Source organism: Pygocentrus nattereri, chromosome 9 (assembly GCF_015220715.1).
Source record: "Pygocentrus nattereri isolate fPygNat1 chromosome 9, fPygNat1.pri, whole genome shotgun sequence".
Classification (NCBI taxonomy): domain Eukaryota; kingdom Metazoa; phylum Chordata; class Actinopteri; order Characiformes; family Serrasalmidae; genus Pygocentrus; species Pygocentrus nattereri.
In genome coordinates, this window is record NC_051219.1 from 16,268,262 (window position 1) to 16,287,278 (window position 19,017).

A 19,017-nucleotide genomic window follows, 5' to 3' on the forward strand; every position below is an offset into this window, starting at 1 on the left:
CACTGAGTACTTTAAGTTATATCCAACTTTCGTTTCTATAGTGTTGTCCCATGAAAAGATATAATAAAGTATTTGCAGAAATGTGAGGCATGTACTCACCTTTATGAGAAACTGTGTATTTTTAATACAATGTATTGGAATATGGAAAAGCTGTCTGTGAACTGCACTTTGCTGTTTTTATGTGTTCTGATAAGACTGCTCAGCTATGACCTCCACCACACGCGTACACACACACACACACACACACACACACACACACACACACACACACACACACACACACACACACACACATACTGTTTCCACACTTTAATTAAACACTGACATTTTATAATCTGCTCCCCTTGAGACACGCGCACACGTTCCCTTTTGTGATGAGTTAATCAAGTAGATGTAAACATCATTCCACCCCTCTGTCTCACACACACACACACACACACGCCACATACGATGACGGAAGCTGATCATGCCCAGACAGGAACGAGCGACATGAGGCTTGAGTGCGCATTAAGTGCCTAACGCATGCACACATGCAGTGACACACTCTGGATCTGCAGGCCTGCTCTGCATAATCAGATTGATGTGTCCTGAGCAGAGGCAATGACTGAATACAAGGACATTTCTCTTCTGCTAATGACATCAGTGACTCTCATTAGCCTGCACACTGCCCTCTGAAGCCCAGTGTCTACTACAAATCTAGGATCCGTTCACATGCAGTTACATAAGATTACATTTATTTTGGAAAGTATTGTGCTTTATGAAATCTCAAATTTCACCACAATTCAGTTTGATACAGACTTGATTCAGTTCATTTTTACCCAATTCTTCTCTCCAGTCATTGCCTATTCTCTCTGCTAGCTAGGTACCCCATCACACAGTGCCACCAAGATGGGATAATGAAGGCCATGCATCTTTTCAAATTACTGCTAAGGCAGCATCTTGGACAACACAACATACTTGGTAACGTCATGGAGCTTATAACAAAAACACTCACCTGGAAAGAACTAGTTAAACCTTTACTGCTGGATCACCACCGCAAACAAGAGCACATTCTATAAAGCCCACCCCCAGATTCCTTTTAATCGGACTGTGGTTGATTATATACGTAAAACAAGCTGGCTGGCTAAATACTATTTTGTAAGAGGTAATGCTTATTTTTACATGTAATTTGTTGTCCACAGACATACCACACACCTACATTCTTAACTGTTCTTTTCAACCATGCTACCTTACATTACTCCCACGGGCTAACAACAAGTTTGTTGTCCATCAGGCAGTGTTGCTAAGCTCGCAGTTAACCCCTCATTGAGCCTTAACTTCACAAAACATTAAAATTTCACACTCAGTTTCACACTGCATTTTGCCCGAAAGTTCCCATGGTTGTCCCTAGATCTTCCCTATATGTAATCACATCTGGAAACCGTGAGATTACATTCTTGGAGAATAACACTACCTGCCAATTCCCGCAGTTGACTAGCAGTGATGGATGACATGCTAATCTCGCAAGCCAGACTTCTGCTTATCATCAGAGGGTCTGGTGAGCAAGAGCCACCTACTCTGACAAGAAAGTACAGTCAGACTGAAATTAAAACCAACCAACCACAGACAGTTGCTTTAGTATAACACGTATTGGCTGGAGTTCTAAAAAGGGTTACAGCAAATTCACATCCACAAGTAATGAGATGGTATGCATGGTGGCCAACATGCAAGGATATCTCACTTGACAGTTGTTAAATGCATCAAACAAAACTCTTGAATAACTTATGAAGATATGATGCTGTGAATGTCAAAAGCAATTATAATCTTGCTACAAAGGGCTCATTGTTGTCGCGTCATGCAGAGCAGGCATCTGGTTTCAAATGTGTAGATATCAGGTGCTTTTTGTAAGTGTGTGGGTGTTGTCTATGGTGTGACAAGGGCCATCCAACCCACCCAGAGAAAGCGAGTCTTTAAATTTTCTCTTGGATTCCCGAGGAATCATACTTGATCTCCAATAATAGGGTCTACTCTTAGATGGAGGCCCCACTGGGGAGCACCAGATACTTACTGTTTTGTTATCTATATTGGAATACAGCTAAGAAAAAAACACTACGCCAGGCTTTGTTGTGAGAATACTTGAGGAAAACGTCAATGACTATTATCAGAATTGATTATAATTATATATAGCATTTTATATATATATATATATATATATATATATATATATATATATATATATATATATATATATATATATATATATATATATAGCAGGTTATAGCATTCCGAAATCCTTCAGACTGATACATGATGATGCATCAATGCATTTTTTTCAAGCTTAGTGCACAGCAGTTCTATCTTCAACCTGCTCTTCCCAGTAAGGTCAAGATTCACCCCAGATCACAGCTGATGGTCATTGTTTGACTATTCAGATCTTAAATGCTGTGCACATGGTTTTATGTGGTTCTGTAATGGTGGGGAGCGATGAGGCGGACACACATGCTGAGAAAAGCGAGATTTATACAGGGCAGGTTCATAATCAGGGTCAGAATGGTCCTTGGACAGAGAGCCAACACGAGGAGCAGAATGGACAGACATAACAAAACTAACACCGAATTCAAACAATTCACTTTGAACAGTACAAACAGCACAAAAAATACAAAGACCAACCAACAACTAGGAATAATAGGACACGGGTGGAAAACACAGGTCGTAACAATCAGGGACGGAGTCAGAAAACAAGGGGGCCAGACTGGGAAGGAATCAAAACAAAGAAAGCACATGGACTAGACCAAAACAAAAAGCACATGGAAGACTGGGAGGGGGTAATCGTGACAGGGCCATCATTGCCCCTCCTACTCTCCATTTGTTGTTTGATGTTTCCCTCAAAGTATGTCCAAAAATACCCGTATGGCCCTTTAAAGGCAATTCCACTGATTTTTTTTTTTTTTTCTAATTCAATTAGAATTATCAAAGTGGTGGTGATGGGAACCAGATCATGCATCTTAAACTTGATGGCTGAGTCATAGTCTAGATTGAGATTTTTGCCTAAAGCATAGAAGTCTAATCCAATCACAGTGGAAAAGGTACAGCCCCATTTCCAAAAAAATTGGGACACTGTGCAAAATGTACATAAAAACAACAAAATGCAATGATGTGAAAATCATTTAAACCCTGTATTTCATTTAAAATAGTACAAAGACAACATATCACGTGTTGAAATTGAGAAATCTGTTTTTTGAAAAATATTTGCCCATTTTGAATTTAATGCCAGCAACATGTTCCATAAAAGTTGGGAGACGGGGGCAACAAAAGGCTGGTTAAGTTGTGTAATGCTAAAACAAACACCTGGTGGTTAATTGGCAACAGGCCAGTAACACAATTGGGTATAAAAAAGCATTCCAGAGAGAGTCTTTCAGCAGTAAAGATGGAGGGGTTCATCACTCTGTGAAAGACTGCATGATCAAATAGTGCAACAATTGAAGAATAATGTTTCTCAACATGTAACAGCATATGAACTTTTGCTTTTCATCATCTGTGGTACATAAAAATAGTGAAACATTAAGTGAGTGGAGAAATCTCTGTATGCAAGGGACAAGGCCAAAAACAGACATTATTCTCTAGTGGAAATTACTGCATGAGCTCAGAAACACTTCTGAAAAACACTGTCTTTGAAAAGTTTGTCACGGCATCCACAAATGCAGGTTAAAACTCTAAAATGCAAAGAAGAAACCATATATCCAGAAATGCTGCCATCTTCTCTGGGCCCAAGCTCATTTAAAATGGACTGAGGGGAAGTGGAAAAGTGTTTGAAATTATTTTTGGAAATCATGTCCTCCAGGCGAAAGACCACTCAGCTTGTCATCAGTGCACAGTTTCAAAAGCCAGTATGATGGTACAGGGAGGCATTATTGCACATGGCATGGGTGACGTGCACATCTGTGAAGGCACCGTTAATGTGTATATACATATATATATATACATATATATATATATATATATATATATATATATATATATATATATATATATATATATATATATATATATATCTCCCAGCATTGACCTGTGGAGCAGTGGAACTACATTCTCTAGAGTGATGGAGCTCCATTCATCATCCAACATCACTACCTGGCCTCACTAAAGCTCTTGTGGCTGAATGCAATTAAATCCTCAAAGCAATGTTCCAACATCTAATATAAAGCCTTCCCAGAAATGTACAGGCTGTTACCACAGCAAAATAGGAGCAAACGTCCTACAAAGGTTTATCATTTCAGTTTCAGGATCGTTCCACTGAGGATTTTTTTACATGTGCATGATTTCAGTTAGTTCACCACAGTGAACAGTGCTGATCACCCAATATAGAAGTCATAAATGAGCAATCTTCCCCTCAGGAAATGGGATGCATGCTTGGCGAATCATGGAACAATATCAGATACTAATATGTAATGATTAATATTGCATTTTTCCTCCCATTTTTCTTCCCATTGTGTTCTGTTTTTCCTCAGTGGTTCTGAGACCGTTCAGAGAATAGACTGGTTTATGTGTGCTGCGAATTGACGTGGAGCTGTTGTTGGACTGCTACGCTTAGAAATGAGCTTTTTCCAGTTGCTGAGACATGTGCTCTCTAACGGGCGATCAGCCAAAGCCACCAGCCATCTCTCTCTTACCTGTACCATCTTCATTTTATCACATCCAGCCAGGAATTAGCAGCCATGGGAGCGTTTTATTAAGTCCTGCATCATCCTGGTACCCATAATGTAGCAGTCCCGAGGAACAAACTTGTGTAAATGAACTGTGTTAATTCACTGTTCAGCCGTTACACAATGTGCCAAGTATGTTGGCACCTGCCAGATCAAACACTTACTGTAGGCTAGATAAAAACGAATATAACGTAATGTCATATGAAATGCATAAATTAATTAACATTACCATGTAGTTTAAATATATATACATCTGTGTTATGTTATGTCTAATAACATATATAATAAATCCACAAGTCAAACATGTATTTAACAGAAAATGAACTTCAGCAACTAAATATAATATCATGTTTTTTCGTACCATTTAGTGCGTCCACCCTTTACCTTTATTGCAGCTTTCTTCTTTTATTGACCTTTATTGCAGCTTCTTTTCTTTTCAGGAAACTGAGAAATCTGTATAGATATTTTTTCACACCTCCAAAGTTCAGTCCAAGAAGTTGGTTGCATTTTCTGCTTCTCATGGTCCAAGTAATCCCAAATACATTCAATGACCTTGATGTCTGAACTGATGTCTGGGGTGGTCAGTCTGTTCTTTGGAAAACATTAGCAGCTTCTTTTTCGTCCATTTCTTTTCCTCAGTAAGGGCTTCTTGACAGCTACACATCCTTTCAGACTCATAGTGTTCAGATCTGAAGCAAGAGTAGAGCTTGATTTCCTCCTCTCTCTCGGAGATGAAAGCTTTAAATATTGTTTATCTGATGGTGGCGGTTTTCGTTGGTCTTCCAGGTCATGCACGCTGGTTTGATGTCCCATTTTCACAGCGTTCCTTGATTCTTTTTTGAATTGCATTTTAGAAGCTCCTGTTGTCATTTAGTTTCTTTCTCCTTCCTTAAGCAAGAGATTTATCTTATATTTAATCTCAGTCTTCTGAAAAATGAGTAACTTGTACTTAAAGGCCTTTGTTGAATTAAAGGATGATCTTTGACTTTTACATAGTACTGTATGTTTAACATATATACACATATATCATGCCTGTAAGCTTAAATGTGCATAAAGCACATAATAACATAGAGTTATATACAGGAATTAGAGCCAGCTTGAACAAAGTATAGGGACGTACTAGAGAAGATTAAGAAAACACTTTTTTATGATGTGAATTTTTTATGCATGTTGTGTGACAAAGCAATATCACAGCAGATCATGGATTGGTGTTGGTGGGATTGAGCAATTACACAGTTACAAGCAGCAAGCTCCAAAAGTCACCCTTGATCCAAAACTGATTTAAAACAAATCTCTCTTCAGAGCTAAGTGTCATTACCAAATGTTGTTGGAGTGGTTATTTATTAGTTATTCATTATGGGAGTCATTAAGCCAGGCAGATCTATTAATATGCATGCTGGTGGTCATAAAGTGTGCATAGAAATTGATGAACTGAATAATGAATGGACTGGAATATGAATGTAATCTACGCTGATATTTACAGCTCTTCCACACTTCCCCTCACTCGCTTAGATATTTCACTCTCTAAATCACTCTCTCGCTCTGCCTCTTGCTCTCTCGCTGTTACTCTCTCTCTCTTTCTTTCTCTCTCTGTCTCTCAAAATTACAGTAATAAAAATATGAACATTAATAAAAGTAAAATAGATAAAACAACACTAATGAAACTAAAATAATGATCATAAGTAGACTGTGAGATGCTGTGTTCCCATCACCAAGAAGAGTTAGTCATTTTTGATTTTGTGTCATCATTTCAACATTTGAACAAGGCTGAGCTTTTGTGAATTTATGTCTGTCTCTCTCTCTCTCTCTCTCTCTCTCTCTCTCTCTCTCTGTCTCTCTCTCTCTCTCTCTCTCTCTCTCTCTCTCTGTCTCTCTCTCTCTCTCTGTCTCTCTCACTCAGAGGAGAGTGGTGTGAGGGGTTTTACACGGGACCCGTCTCAGCTGCAGGGGGTGATACTGCGCACGGCTCTGAGAAAGAGCGCTCAGGGCTTTGGCTTCACCATCATAGGCGGGGACCGGCCGGACGAGTTCCTGCAGGTGAAGAACGTGCTGCGGGATGGTCCGGCGGCACAGGACAACAAGATTGCCTCTGGTGAGTCTGCTTACTCATACACCCACTCACAGCCTCACATTCAACTGTTGACAGACTAATTACAGTCAAGCGATTACTGTTACTATTAAATGTTACAGAAGTTTCTGGTTTTGTATCTCTTTAATGAAAACTGTAATGAAAACTTTATAGGAGAAGGGAAACAACTACTTTAATGTACATTAATGTAATGATTTTGTACATTTTAATTTTGGAGTATTTCTTTTGGTCCATTCATCAAGGCCAGTAGGCATTTTCAAATGGTGTGAATTGAAAAGTCGAAGGTATGAGTTTTATGATGGGTTAAATGAGCTCTGAACATTTCTGAAAGTACAGCCTTGAGATGTTCCCAAAAAAAGAAGAATTTTAAAGGTTTGCACTAATTAGAAATCACTAATAAAGAAAACGGGCACCTTTTACAGAGGAAGTCAAAAGTGTGTTATGTTTGTATAATGAATGCTTAACAATTGATCAGGAAATTTGGTACTTATGCAACAGTTTGACCATAAAATGGCATAATATTCCTCTTTCCTCAACTGTAGTAGATCGTTCAGTACATACTTGGTGTCTGAAGTCTGATTCTTTGTTTTTTTCCTTGAGCTACAGGGCTAATGTTGCAAACAAGTAAGAGAAGCTTATATTTAACTAGATAAGACTGTGCACACCTTCACAACAGCATGAATCCATGGACCCAGCCTGCCTTGTAGGAACAATTAAAGCTGGTACTGGTGGTGTAATAGTGTGGGGAATTTTCTAGGGACACATTGGGAGCTTCATTTAAATGCCTGTCTGAGTTGTTGTTGACCTGTTTAGGACCACCCATTTATGGATTTACCCATCTCAAAGCAGCTTAGGGTGCCTTGTCACAAAGCACAAGTCAAACTGGTTTTATGAACATGAGTCAGTGGCCTCATGTGAATTAAGGAGAGTATGTTTTGGACATGGTAGAGTGAGATTTTGTGAATGTGCAGCAGACAAATCTACAACATTGAAATGATCATGTCAATACAGATCTGAATATCTAAGGAATGTTTCCAACGCCTTGTTGAGGACGCCTTGGGGGAGACCAGATACTCAGAATAAAGTATCCAGTGAGTACATATGAAGTGTGCTCTTGCTTGATTAGAATAAAAAACATACATTTATATGCAAAAGTTTAAACACACCTGGTCAGTATTTAAATATGTATTTATATTTTTCAAATTTTGGTGGACAATTTGTACTTTTATATAAAAATCCAAACCTTTTATATAAAAATGACCAGACGTATGTTCTCTGTAGAGGATGTGTTCATTTATTTTCTCTAAAAAAATTACAAATGTGTAATTTGACCAGAGCGCTCAAAATTTGGCAGACAACTGTGAATAAGATTTATGGCCACTGCTGATGACATACTGAAACCTTAAAATAAATGGATGGATATGTCACATAATCAAAACAGCAGTATCATCCTGAATTGTGTGTGTACTGCTCTCCATTGGTATAGATAGTGGCTGCATTAGTTGTTTGCCAGAACCTCTGTAAATGACCTGCTGGTATCTGCAGGATCACATGGACGCAGTGGTAATATAAATCACAATTAGTGCAAGTGTGTGTATGTGTGTGTGTCAATGTGCCAGGGGAACTGGCATTACCACAGAGCTGCATTGAGCGATAATTACAGAGTGTGAGCGCTCACCGCCCTCCATTACAAAGGCAGGAAATGAATGCCTCTGCGCTTCCTTCCCCAGGAGACTTCAGGCCGCGCATCTAATTGAAATAATTCAACTAAAATGTAAATTTGATTCTAAAATAGCGCTCAGCGCATTGTATTGAGTAAGCGCAGGAGCAGGCCCATGTGGCTTTATTAATAATGAGGAAGGATCTGGCACAGGGACTCTGTATGTCGTGTTTGCTTTATTAGCTCCTTTACATTTATATATAGCTGTTGTTTTGGTTTACAAACTACGGCAATAAAAATAAAATTGGTATAAAACAGATATTCCTGCATATTAGTAGTAGTATTACTACCTACTGGAATGCACAGTGCCAACTGTAAAGTTTGGTGGAGGAGAGATAATGAACTGGGGCTGTTTTCAGAAGTTTGGGCTAGATCCTTTAGTTCCAGTAAAGGGTAATGTTAATGCTACAGCAAACAAAGACATTTAAGACTTACATGCTTCAACAGTGCAACAGTTTGAGGCAAGCTCTTTTATTTGATGAAAGTTGAGTCGATATCAACTAATCATGCATGATGTCATGAATAAAACCAAAGGAGAAGTGAATACTTTACAACAGGCCACTTTAAAAACCCATAACAAAGCCAAACAAGACGTGCCCTTTCCAGCATGCCCTTAGGCCCAATGTGTCAAACAAAAAAAATCAGGCCTGCCATACGATCCTATCCGGCCTGCAAAAGTATTTTAATTTTCTCTTAATATTAGCCTGTTTCACAATGCGCTGCACTGCAGTCCCCAGCCTACACTGAAACGTAATGTGTGCTCCGACTCTCCTACCCCAGCAACAGTCCATGAGACAGCGGTTACACCTCAACTCTACACAATTCAAAGTAAAAATTTCTCTGGCTCGCAGATTTAATGCGATTTTTTAACATGGCCCTTTCACTAGTTGAGTTTGACACCCCTGCCTTAGGTGCACCTGAGGTGGCTTTGCCAAGATGCTTGCTCGTGCAGAGGTCTGGAATACCAGAGAAATTTAGAGTGCCATAACTCGACAAAAATTAGGGTAACTGACTTATAATTTTTCTAATGCCCCATGACGTTTTATTGTAGTCTTCAGGAGAAAAGAGCACAGCATTTAATATCTGTTCTTTGAAGCACTGTAAATTGGCAGAGAAGTAGTACAACAAAGCCTAACTCAAAAGCTTAGTAAAGTGTTACATGCCCTTTCCAACAAGCCCCGAGTTGCATTGCAAGCCTTCAGAAACTGGAGATACGAACCCTGAAGTCACCAGGCTTCTCACCTGTTGTCTTTTCCGAGGTGTCCATGTTGTTAGTGTCAGTCATGTGATCAGCGGCTATTCTACATCAAGCTTAAAGCTTCGTCACTGATCAGTGAGGTTGATGACTAGATGATGAGTATGAGTAGTCTGTGCAGGCTCAATAAGCAAGCTCCATAAAGACATGATTTGATGAGTTTGGTGTGGAGGATCTCCAGTGACCTTTGGGGTGAATTGAAACATCGATTGTGAGCCTGGGCTTCTCATCCAGTGTCAGTACCTGACCTCACAAATCCTCTTTTGACTGAATGGGCACAAATTCTCACAAACACACTCCATATTAAAACTAATGGTCTTGGAATGGAATGTCCAACAAGCTCATATCTCTAACTTGAGTAACATTGTGATGGTCAGGTGTCCACGTATGTTTGGATATAGTGACCACATAATTAATAGTTTTATCTTTAAAGTATTTAATTAGATTTTTATTGTGATTTTGACATACAGTGCCAGTCAAAAGTTTGGACAGACCAGATGAATGCATATATTTCAGAATCTTGCTTGAAATAATGCTTGAAAATTGTTTGCAAATGAAAAATAAGTAGTGAATTTGGTGCCTATGATGTTTTCCAGAGCAGCAATTTTAAAGTAGTTTTCATGTAGAACTTCAGGGAAATTTTGTGTTAAACCACAATCATTCAATCACCCCAATTACTCGGCATGCCTTGTTAAAAGTTAATTAGGGTAATTGATATGTTTCAGCCAATCTGCTCTATTGTGATGAAGTAGGGTAGGCCTTTTCTGGCAGGAGCTTAATATTTCTGTTTGTTGTAATTCCATGTGTTATTTCATTTTCATAGTTCCATAAATGGAAATGAATACAAAAAAAAAAAAACACATTTTATGGGTAGGTGTGTAGAAACTTGACTGGTACTGTGGCCAGTGAAATGCAGTCTGCAGAAATTTAGCTCTGTGAAAACCCCTCCTTGGCATTGTCCAGTCCGCTGGCCAAGTTAATAGGATGTGCAGTAAGTAAAAGCAGGCAAAACGCCATTGATTTTCCTAAAAGTGAGCAAGACATGTAAAAATTTCCCACTGTGCATGCCTGCAGAGAGCCTCATTATAGAGAGCAGCCGAAGTGTGGCGAGCTCTGAATCCAACTGAAGCAGAGATTTTCTGAGGAGCACTGCAGTTCGCTTTTCTCCCATATACTCTCGTTATATCCCTGTATTCTCCTGAGGGTGGAGAGAGGAGATGCCTGTGCCCAGTTTTTCTTACATTACAGTCTTTCTCACATCTAATATTTATACTAGGGGAAGTAGGAAATGATTCCCTTAGTCGGAAAAAAAGTCCAGATTTTCTACTAAAAGTTAACTAATCATCCTCCCAATTTATAAATAAGTAGTGTCACAAAATTGTGGGACTGTAGAAGATCAGTTTACGTTTTTGTTTTCCCCCAATTTTTCTCCCCAATTTAGTCCTATCCAATTCCACGCACTAGATAGGACTCCCCCAATCACATGATACCGCCAGAGCTGGGATTGCAAAAGCTAGCACAAGCTCCCTCCGAGACCTGTATAGTGAACCACTGCATCTTTTCGAACAGCTGCTCACGCAATATTATTGGACGGCCAGTTCGCATCTTAAATTGAAGCTTAGAAGCTTCAGTTTTGCTTTACATTGAGAATGTTTGCATTTTTTAAGCCGGGCCGGATACAACTTAAAGTTTTAGTGTTACAACACATATAAGGTTGTACTGTGGTAAGTAAAAAGCCACTTCCAGAGACCTTCAGTTTCAGGACATACTGTGATTACAGATTTGTGCCCCTATTGGTTACGGTTAAGTTTTACTAGTTTATTGTTTATTAACCTGTTTATTGGCTAGCTAGCAAGCTCCCTAATTTAGTGTTGTTCATTTTACATTACATGTTTTTAATATGTGGTTGGTACAGTGAGTAACACTGCTGCCCTCCAAACGGAAGGCTGGGGCTGATAAATATTTAGCAGTTCCAGAAATGCTGCTGTCTCTCCAGCTCTGCAGATGGTTACATCTCATGGACAGCCCTCACATAAACGTACTGTTTCCTCTGTCCCAAGAACAAAGGTCCAGGGTGTCCATTGCATCCATTGCCTTGCTACACATTAGTGGCTGACCTTCCCTTTTTTTCCTCCAGGGGATGTGATAGTGGACATAAATGGCACGTGTGTTCTGGGGAAGACCCATGCTGACGTGGTGCAGATGTTCCAGTCTGTTGCTGTCAACCAGTACGTGGACATGGTGCTGTGCCGCGGCTACCCACTCCCGGAGGATGCCGGGGCCAGTGATGATGGAACAAGTGATATTGTCCCACCAATGCAGGATGTCCAGCCCAGAGGCCCCGAGGTGGCCGCTTCACCCCAGGAGCCACACTATCCACTCAACGGCCGTTACCCGGATAACCCTGCCGAGTCCACTCTGCTTCAGCCGGAGCTGGTGAGCGTGCCGCTCGTAAAGGGGCCTGGAGGATTCGGCTTTGCAATCGCCGACTGCCCGCTGGGCCAGAAGGTGAAGATGATCCTAGATGCACAGTGGTGCCGCGGCCTGCTGAAGGGTGACGTCATCAAGGAGATCAACCGGCAAAACGTTCAGACACTCAGCCACGCCCAGGTGGTGGACATCCTCAAGGAGCTGCCCGTCGGCGCAGAGGTCAATGTGCTCGTGCTACGAGGAGGTGAGTGGGCGGAGTCTTAAAGCTTACCTTTCAGCAGCTGCTATTGATCAATCAGTACTATGAAACTAATATGTAAGTTATATAATTATGAAGCGTGGGCCTACAGACAGGCTTCAGGGGACTAATTAGATTAAAGCAGGCAGCATATCCTTCACATATGAACTGTGTAGAATAAAATAAATGGCTTTGAAACTTCAACAATGTTTACATAATATTTCTAACTCCTTTATTTTAAAAAAGTGGCGGAAAATTAGGTTTTCATTCCATTCGTCCCTTAAGTTTGTTCTTTGTAGAGCATGGATGCCCAATTCTGGTCCTACAGATCTATCACCCTAAAGAGTTTAATGCCTAATCAAACATGCTTGATCCAGGTAAAAAAGGCCTTTGGGTGCATATCTGACCATCAGAGCCAAGTGTGTTGTATATGAGCTCTTCAGGGTGGTAGATCGCCAAGACCAGGATTGAACACCCCTGCTGAAGAGAATATGTTAACTTATTTTTACTAAGAAAACCAGCAGAGCATGTTATTTGACCAGAATTGTTTCAACTTGACACGTCAAGCCGAACTGAAAATGGTGGAGCATGACTATGTGATGGGTTCAATTCAAGCAATATCACCTGCGTCATTTCTTTGAATTCATTTGGAAGGGCAGGCTACCTTGCAGGACAAAATTGGAATGCAAAGCTGAGGTGGCGCAGTCTTCCATCTGAGGGGACATTGCACCTGGTGTCAAAGTGCATGCGTTGCACCTGCGAGAACGCGGCAGACGTGACAGCAACGTATCTGACGAGGAGAAAATGAGAACAGGGTGTATGTGAGTGACTGGAGGAGAGAAAGAGAGAGCGCTACAAACAGTGTGAGAGACAAGAGAGTAAGAGAGACAGACGGAGAGGTGAAAACAAACAACTGTGCTGTGAGCGACAGATGTGTAATGTGTGTGTGTCTGGAGTGTGAGAGCGTTAAGCAAGAGGAACAATGTGTTCCTGCTAGAGAGAAAGAAACGCTCACACTGTAGAGAAGCACACAGTGCAAGCACAGCCTTCTGTAGCATTTATGCCCGTATAACACAACACAGTGCGAGAACCAAAAATATAGGCCTCTTTCCAGCTAGTTGCCAGGGCAATAGTGCAATTATATTAATCACAATGGTAATGGCGAAATGGTCGATAAGCACTTCAAGTTCTAAGTATCTAGTCCATCTTTATCCCTAATTATGCTGAAAATATGCCTAATATTACACTTTAAATGGGCAGATTTAATGGCTACTGTTCAGCAGCTTGAATTCAGGTCTTTATTCCACCTGTGACTGGGAAAGGGGTCTTTGTAGAGTATGTCGGAGCAACTTTTCCATAGTGTTTTCAAGTTCTTTCTCCTTCTTCAGCATTTACACAGGCCTTGATCCACTTACACTACTCTTCAAAAGTTTGGAAAGAGTGATATAGGAATATAATAACAAGGGTTGTCAGATGGTTAAAATAATTAATGTGATGAATTGTTCATGTAGTTAAGCTAATGTAGTTGATTAACCATGTTTGTCCTATTTGACCATAAAGAGTTTTTTTTTTCTGCAGTATATTTAGTTAGAGCTACAGTGCCATGCAAAAGTATTCAACTCCCCGAAGGTCATCAGCTTGTTGCAGCCAGTATTGTTGTTGCAAACCAGTAATTTGGTAACTTGGTGGAACCACATTTTGCTGCAGTGACAGCTTTAAATCTGTTATGGTAAGTTTCTACCAGCTCTGCACTCTGTTTGGTAAACATTTCTGCCAATTCTTTCTGGCAGATTTGCTCAGTGTTGTTTGGGTCAGTATGATTGGCATTTGGATCGCAGTTTTGCCACAGATTCTTGATTGGGTTGAGATCTGGGCCCTTTTTATCGTTTAACCACTCCTGGCCATGTGCTTGGGATCACCGTCCTGCTGAAAGGTGACGTTTCTCCCATGTTTTAGTTCTTTAGCAGACTGAAGAAGGTTATCTTGACATATCGACCTGTATTGTGCACCATCCACCTGTCCTTCAGTTTTACCAAGAAGCCCAGAACCTGTTGAGGAAATCCGTCCGCATGATTGATGTGATGGATGCTGCCACCACCATACATCAATGTTTTGATGGTGTTTGTTGAGGAATGGGCAGCATTTAGAATTTTGGCCAAAGTGCTCAATTTTTGTCTCATCTGACTGCAAAACCTTATCCCACATTTTTAGATGGGTCATGCTGATGGTTTCTTCATACTCATTTTTTGTTTTCTTCAGCAAAGGCTTCTTTCCAGCCAAACACCCATACAGGCCAGTTGTATGCAGAGCTCTTGATATCACTGACTGGTGCATCTACAATCCAGTCTCAGCCACTGTGAGACTGAGCCACTCAGCCAACTCATTGAGGCTTCCCTTGCAATCCTTGCTTCCCTGAATTTTTTGCTCTCAGCTTTGAGGGACAGCCTTATCTAGGCAGTGCCTGGGTGGAATGATGCAGTTTCCATTTCCCAGCAATTTCCTCACATTTGAGCCAGCAGCACTTACTGGGAAATACAAACACTTCGATTGTCTTTTGTACTCTTTTTCTGTCTTGTGTATTTCTTAAGTTTTGTCTCTAATTTTCTTAGAATTCTTTTTGGCCATCATTTTTACAACTGTCCTTCAGATTCTTAGTCTGATCAATGCTACTTAATTAAGGGGTCTTTTATCCAAAAAAGGTGCGCTTTTTAATGATTCACAGGTAGACAGTATCCTTGCTAGGGCAGTACTTTTCATCTGACTAAACGTGATGCTTCCACAGCGCGGGGGTTAGATACTATGTGAGATATGAGAAAAATACACTTCATTAGAATGCACTTTTTTCACTAATGAAAAAATGTTTTCCTTGAGTGAATGCAGTTCATGTTCACGCTCATGAATGCAGGCTCATTGAGAACAACGGTTGCTAGATGGTCCAATGTCTCTGCTATTGTAGCCTCTTGCTCTCAAATCATTACTTAATGTCTGGAAAACTAATGTCAGGAAACTAGTTTTTACTTTACTGTTGTATTTATAGGTTCCTCTCTCACGAACACTGTCCCACTCATGCTTCTGAATTACTGATACTGGTGCATGAGCACTGTGTTTTGTTTGGAAATGATTCTGGAAATAACTTTGGTTAACATAGCAATAGCACTGCCAGGGAAAGCAACAAAACATACAGTGCGCGATCAGCAGGGCTTAATGGTGGAACAACACATTGTTCAAAAAGTCAAACCAGGACAATGCATTAATGACGTTAAAAAATGGCACATAAAAATTACGTTGACTTTGACACCAATAATAATAAAGCAGTGGGTGTTAGAGTGATTGTTAGGGTGTTGTTAGGCACAACCTAATGGGCAAAAAACTAAAATAATTTATAATGTAAAAAACACAGTACATTTCTTCTGCTAAGCAGTGAGGTTTTTATGACTGTAGACTATAGTTCCTAAGCAAGATCATGTATTTTTAATGAATAGGAGAGTAAATAAAATATTAAAATAATTATTTTGGTCATATGTGTGTATATTAAAGCATGGCTTAGCCAATCAGTTGCATTTTAGAACTGGAACTATTTTGTGCGACCACTTTTAGCAGAGATAAATGTAATATGAAGCTAGCAGAAACTTAAAAAAATCTGAAATTGGTTTGTCTTGAATAATCAACAAAGCTATAGATGATTCTGTAATAACTGAAGAAGTGTATATAGTAGAGAATTTGGTTATAATTAAATTACTATCCAGTATAACCAACTAACAAGATATTACAATAAATGAATAAATGAAGTATATTACATTTCAGTGAATATATTCTGGTAGTAGCCAAAAAACACATAAATGAATGCACTTCTCATGGTGGTGTACTGTGTTTGACATACTGTTTAGCATAGTAGAATACTATTTTGGATGTAGGCGATACAAGCAAAGACGAAGTGATGCGCAGCTGATGCGTTCAGACTACATATACAAAACGTTTGTCACTCGTGGTAAAAGCTGAATAGATTTTATGTAAGTACTGAAAACAGGTGTTATATGTAATAGTGTAGGCCTATGCATGTTCTTTTCATCAAGGTGTGCTGTCGTGTTTGTTACCTGAGAGAACTGCATATTGAGTAGAAGTGGAGTAAAAGATTAAGTACTTAAAAACTTTATGACTTAAAGTTAGTTTTATTTCACATCATAAAATATTTGGTGGTCAGACGTCTGCTTGGACATCAATATCTGGTTCCAGTTATTTTATGAAGATGCTGGCACATACTTGCACTTGTAAACTCTGCTGGTTTCTTATTCTCCCTATAAATCTGCATGGGTTGTGTGACCAATAACTAGATCAGCCAAGCTCAGAAGGCAAGTTTTCTGATGAGAAAAAAAAGTAGCTGTTTCGTTTCAGGGCTTTTTAATGTTTGATAAAAGATTACCTGGGACCCATTAGAGCGGAGAAGCGGCTGAGCTTCAGCTACAGATCCTCTATGCTTTTTGAAGCTGTGTTGAAAAAATAAGCAGTAGGTGCACAGAAAGGTTTTGATGTTCTTCCATAATATGGTTCCCTACTTTGTGCAGAGCTCGTTTTGTCAGGCTATGTTCTCTTCTTCACTTCACTACTTTATAGCTGGAGGTTCATTTTCTGCAGGATGCTGTTACATCCCCTCAGTCACCTCATTCAAATTCAGCACGCATGTGTTTTTAGCGCCATGCTTCAGAGCTTGAGTGCTTGTTGTTTAAGGAATAGTTCAGCGAACACAGTTCTCCTTTTACCCTAGTTGTGGTCAGTCAGCCGAGATGTGTTTGAAGTTTTCCTCTCTATTTTAGCACTGAAGCTAAAAAGTAGTGAACATGTAAACCCCAAACAAACCACATTCAGTTGTTTAGTTATGTCAGATAAACTTATGTGATTTTTGACCAGGCCTGTGCACAGATATTTTAGGGAGCACAGGGAAAAGAGTTAAAAAAGGAATGTGAATTAATCTTGAATTATTCCACAGTTTATCACCAAGACACTTATGAAGAGATTCAGAGGAAACCAAATGTAGTATTAAGTGTTTTTCCCAAGGCAGCCAAAAAATACAGCCCCACCATGGATTTGGAACAAAAGACAGCCCATGAATTGTCTTCCAGGACAATTATTACAATTATTATTCATGGCTAAATACATTGCACAGGTACAGGCTGAGGGCGAAAGGGCAGGACCTTAAGATCTGTGCCCATGCATGTTTTTTATATTGTATGTTGGACATACTGTTATGCAGTACTGAACTGTGGTTATTGATGCTAGACCTTTAGTTTGAGCCATAAATGTTAAAATATGGATAAAAAATAAGGGAAAACCACCTGTATAATAGTAGGCTTTAAGAATGGCCTTATAAAACACAATATACAGACTGACCATAAGGACAAGGCCTTAAGCTTTCCCAGGCTCTATCTATGCACATGCATGTTTTTTTTTTAACATTGAATGATGGACATACTGTTATGCAGTGGTGAACCATGATGAATAATGCTACCCCTCCAGTTTGGGCCGTAAATGTTAAAACCTGGACAGCAAATAAGGGGAAAAAAACCTGTCTAACGATGGTCTTTAAGAATGGCCTTATAAAACAGGCTGACCTAGAGGACAGGCCTTAAGGTTCCCCAGGGTCTATCTATGCACATGCATGTTTTTTGACACTGTATGTAATGTATTCTTATCATGACTGTTAATGCCAGGCCTTCAGTTCAGGCCATAAGTGTCAAAACTTAATCAAAAATACGGGAAAAAACCATCTACAATAAATCTAATTTCTGTTCTTTCCCTATGAGATTCTAGTAGTATATTACTACTAATCTAATGCTGGTATACATTAACATTTTTTATCTATACTAAATTAAACACAAACATTTGAGGCTTGTAAAAGCCTTTCTCTGTGTTTTATTTAAGCTTATAAAAGGCATTAACATATTTTTACTTTGCAGTTTTACTGTTTACTCCGTTTACTCTTACAGTGAGTCCTACCATAGAGCCACCACTACTGTTCTCCATTTCTAACAACTGACTGCAACCTGGTTAGACTGGCATGCATAGTCAGTGATGTATCTAGGACTTCCAGAACTGACATTTTTCTCACAAAATTGTGAATCAAAATATGATTGGTTGATTCCCCGATCAGTTCCTATTTATGCTGGTGGTTAATCTGACATGTCAGGCCTTCAGTTCAGCTCCTAAAGGCCTAACCGGTGGAAGAGCTAACCTGGATGTATCTACTTAGATAGCATGAAGAAGCAAAATACAGAGTTTAAATACAAGTGTGAGTCCATAAAAAAATTAACTAAAATTTGCAGGCAAATTTTATAGTGTCTAGAAATCATTAGGCCTTCTGCAAAGCACCTTTGTGTTACATTGTTAAATACAGTAGTGGCAGCTGAGATTTGTCAATAATTTTGCTGATTTTGATATATAACAGCATGTCATACAGTGTCAGAAACCACGAAAGCAAGACTAAATGACACTACTAAAGAGCTCAACACGGTTTAAGGCCGGTGTAATGATTTAGACAGGCAGTTTGCACAGTGCTAATTGGTAGGATATAGGTTTAGGTTGTACTTGCTACATTATCCTTGTAGGTCC

The 19,017-nt window shown here is 39.6% G+C and overlaps 1 protein-coding gene across 6 annotated transcripts in view; it reads left to right on the top strand.

Annotated features, from left to right (window-relative positions):
- magi3a (membrane associated guanylate kinase, WW and PDZ domain containing 3a) overlaps positions 1–19,017 on the top strand; it is a 228,475-nt gene that overhangs the window by 186,476 nt on the left and 22,982 nt on the right. For all 6 annotated transcript variants that reach the window (XM_037541280.1, XM_037541279.1, XM_037541277.1 and 3 more), the window contains 2 exons: positions 6,583–6,774; positions 11,884–12,420. In XM_037541280.1, coding sequence (XP_037397177.1) covers positions 6,583–6,774; positions 11,884–12,420 — 729 coding nt within the window. The remainder of the gene's footprint in view (positions 1–6,582; positions 6,775–11,883; positions 12,421–19,017) is intronic.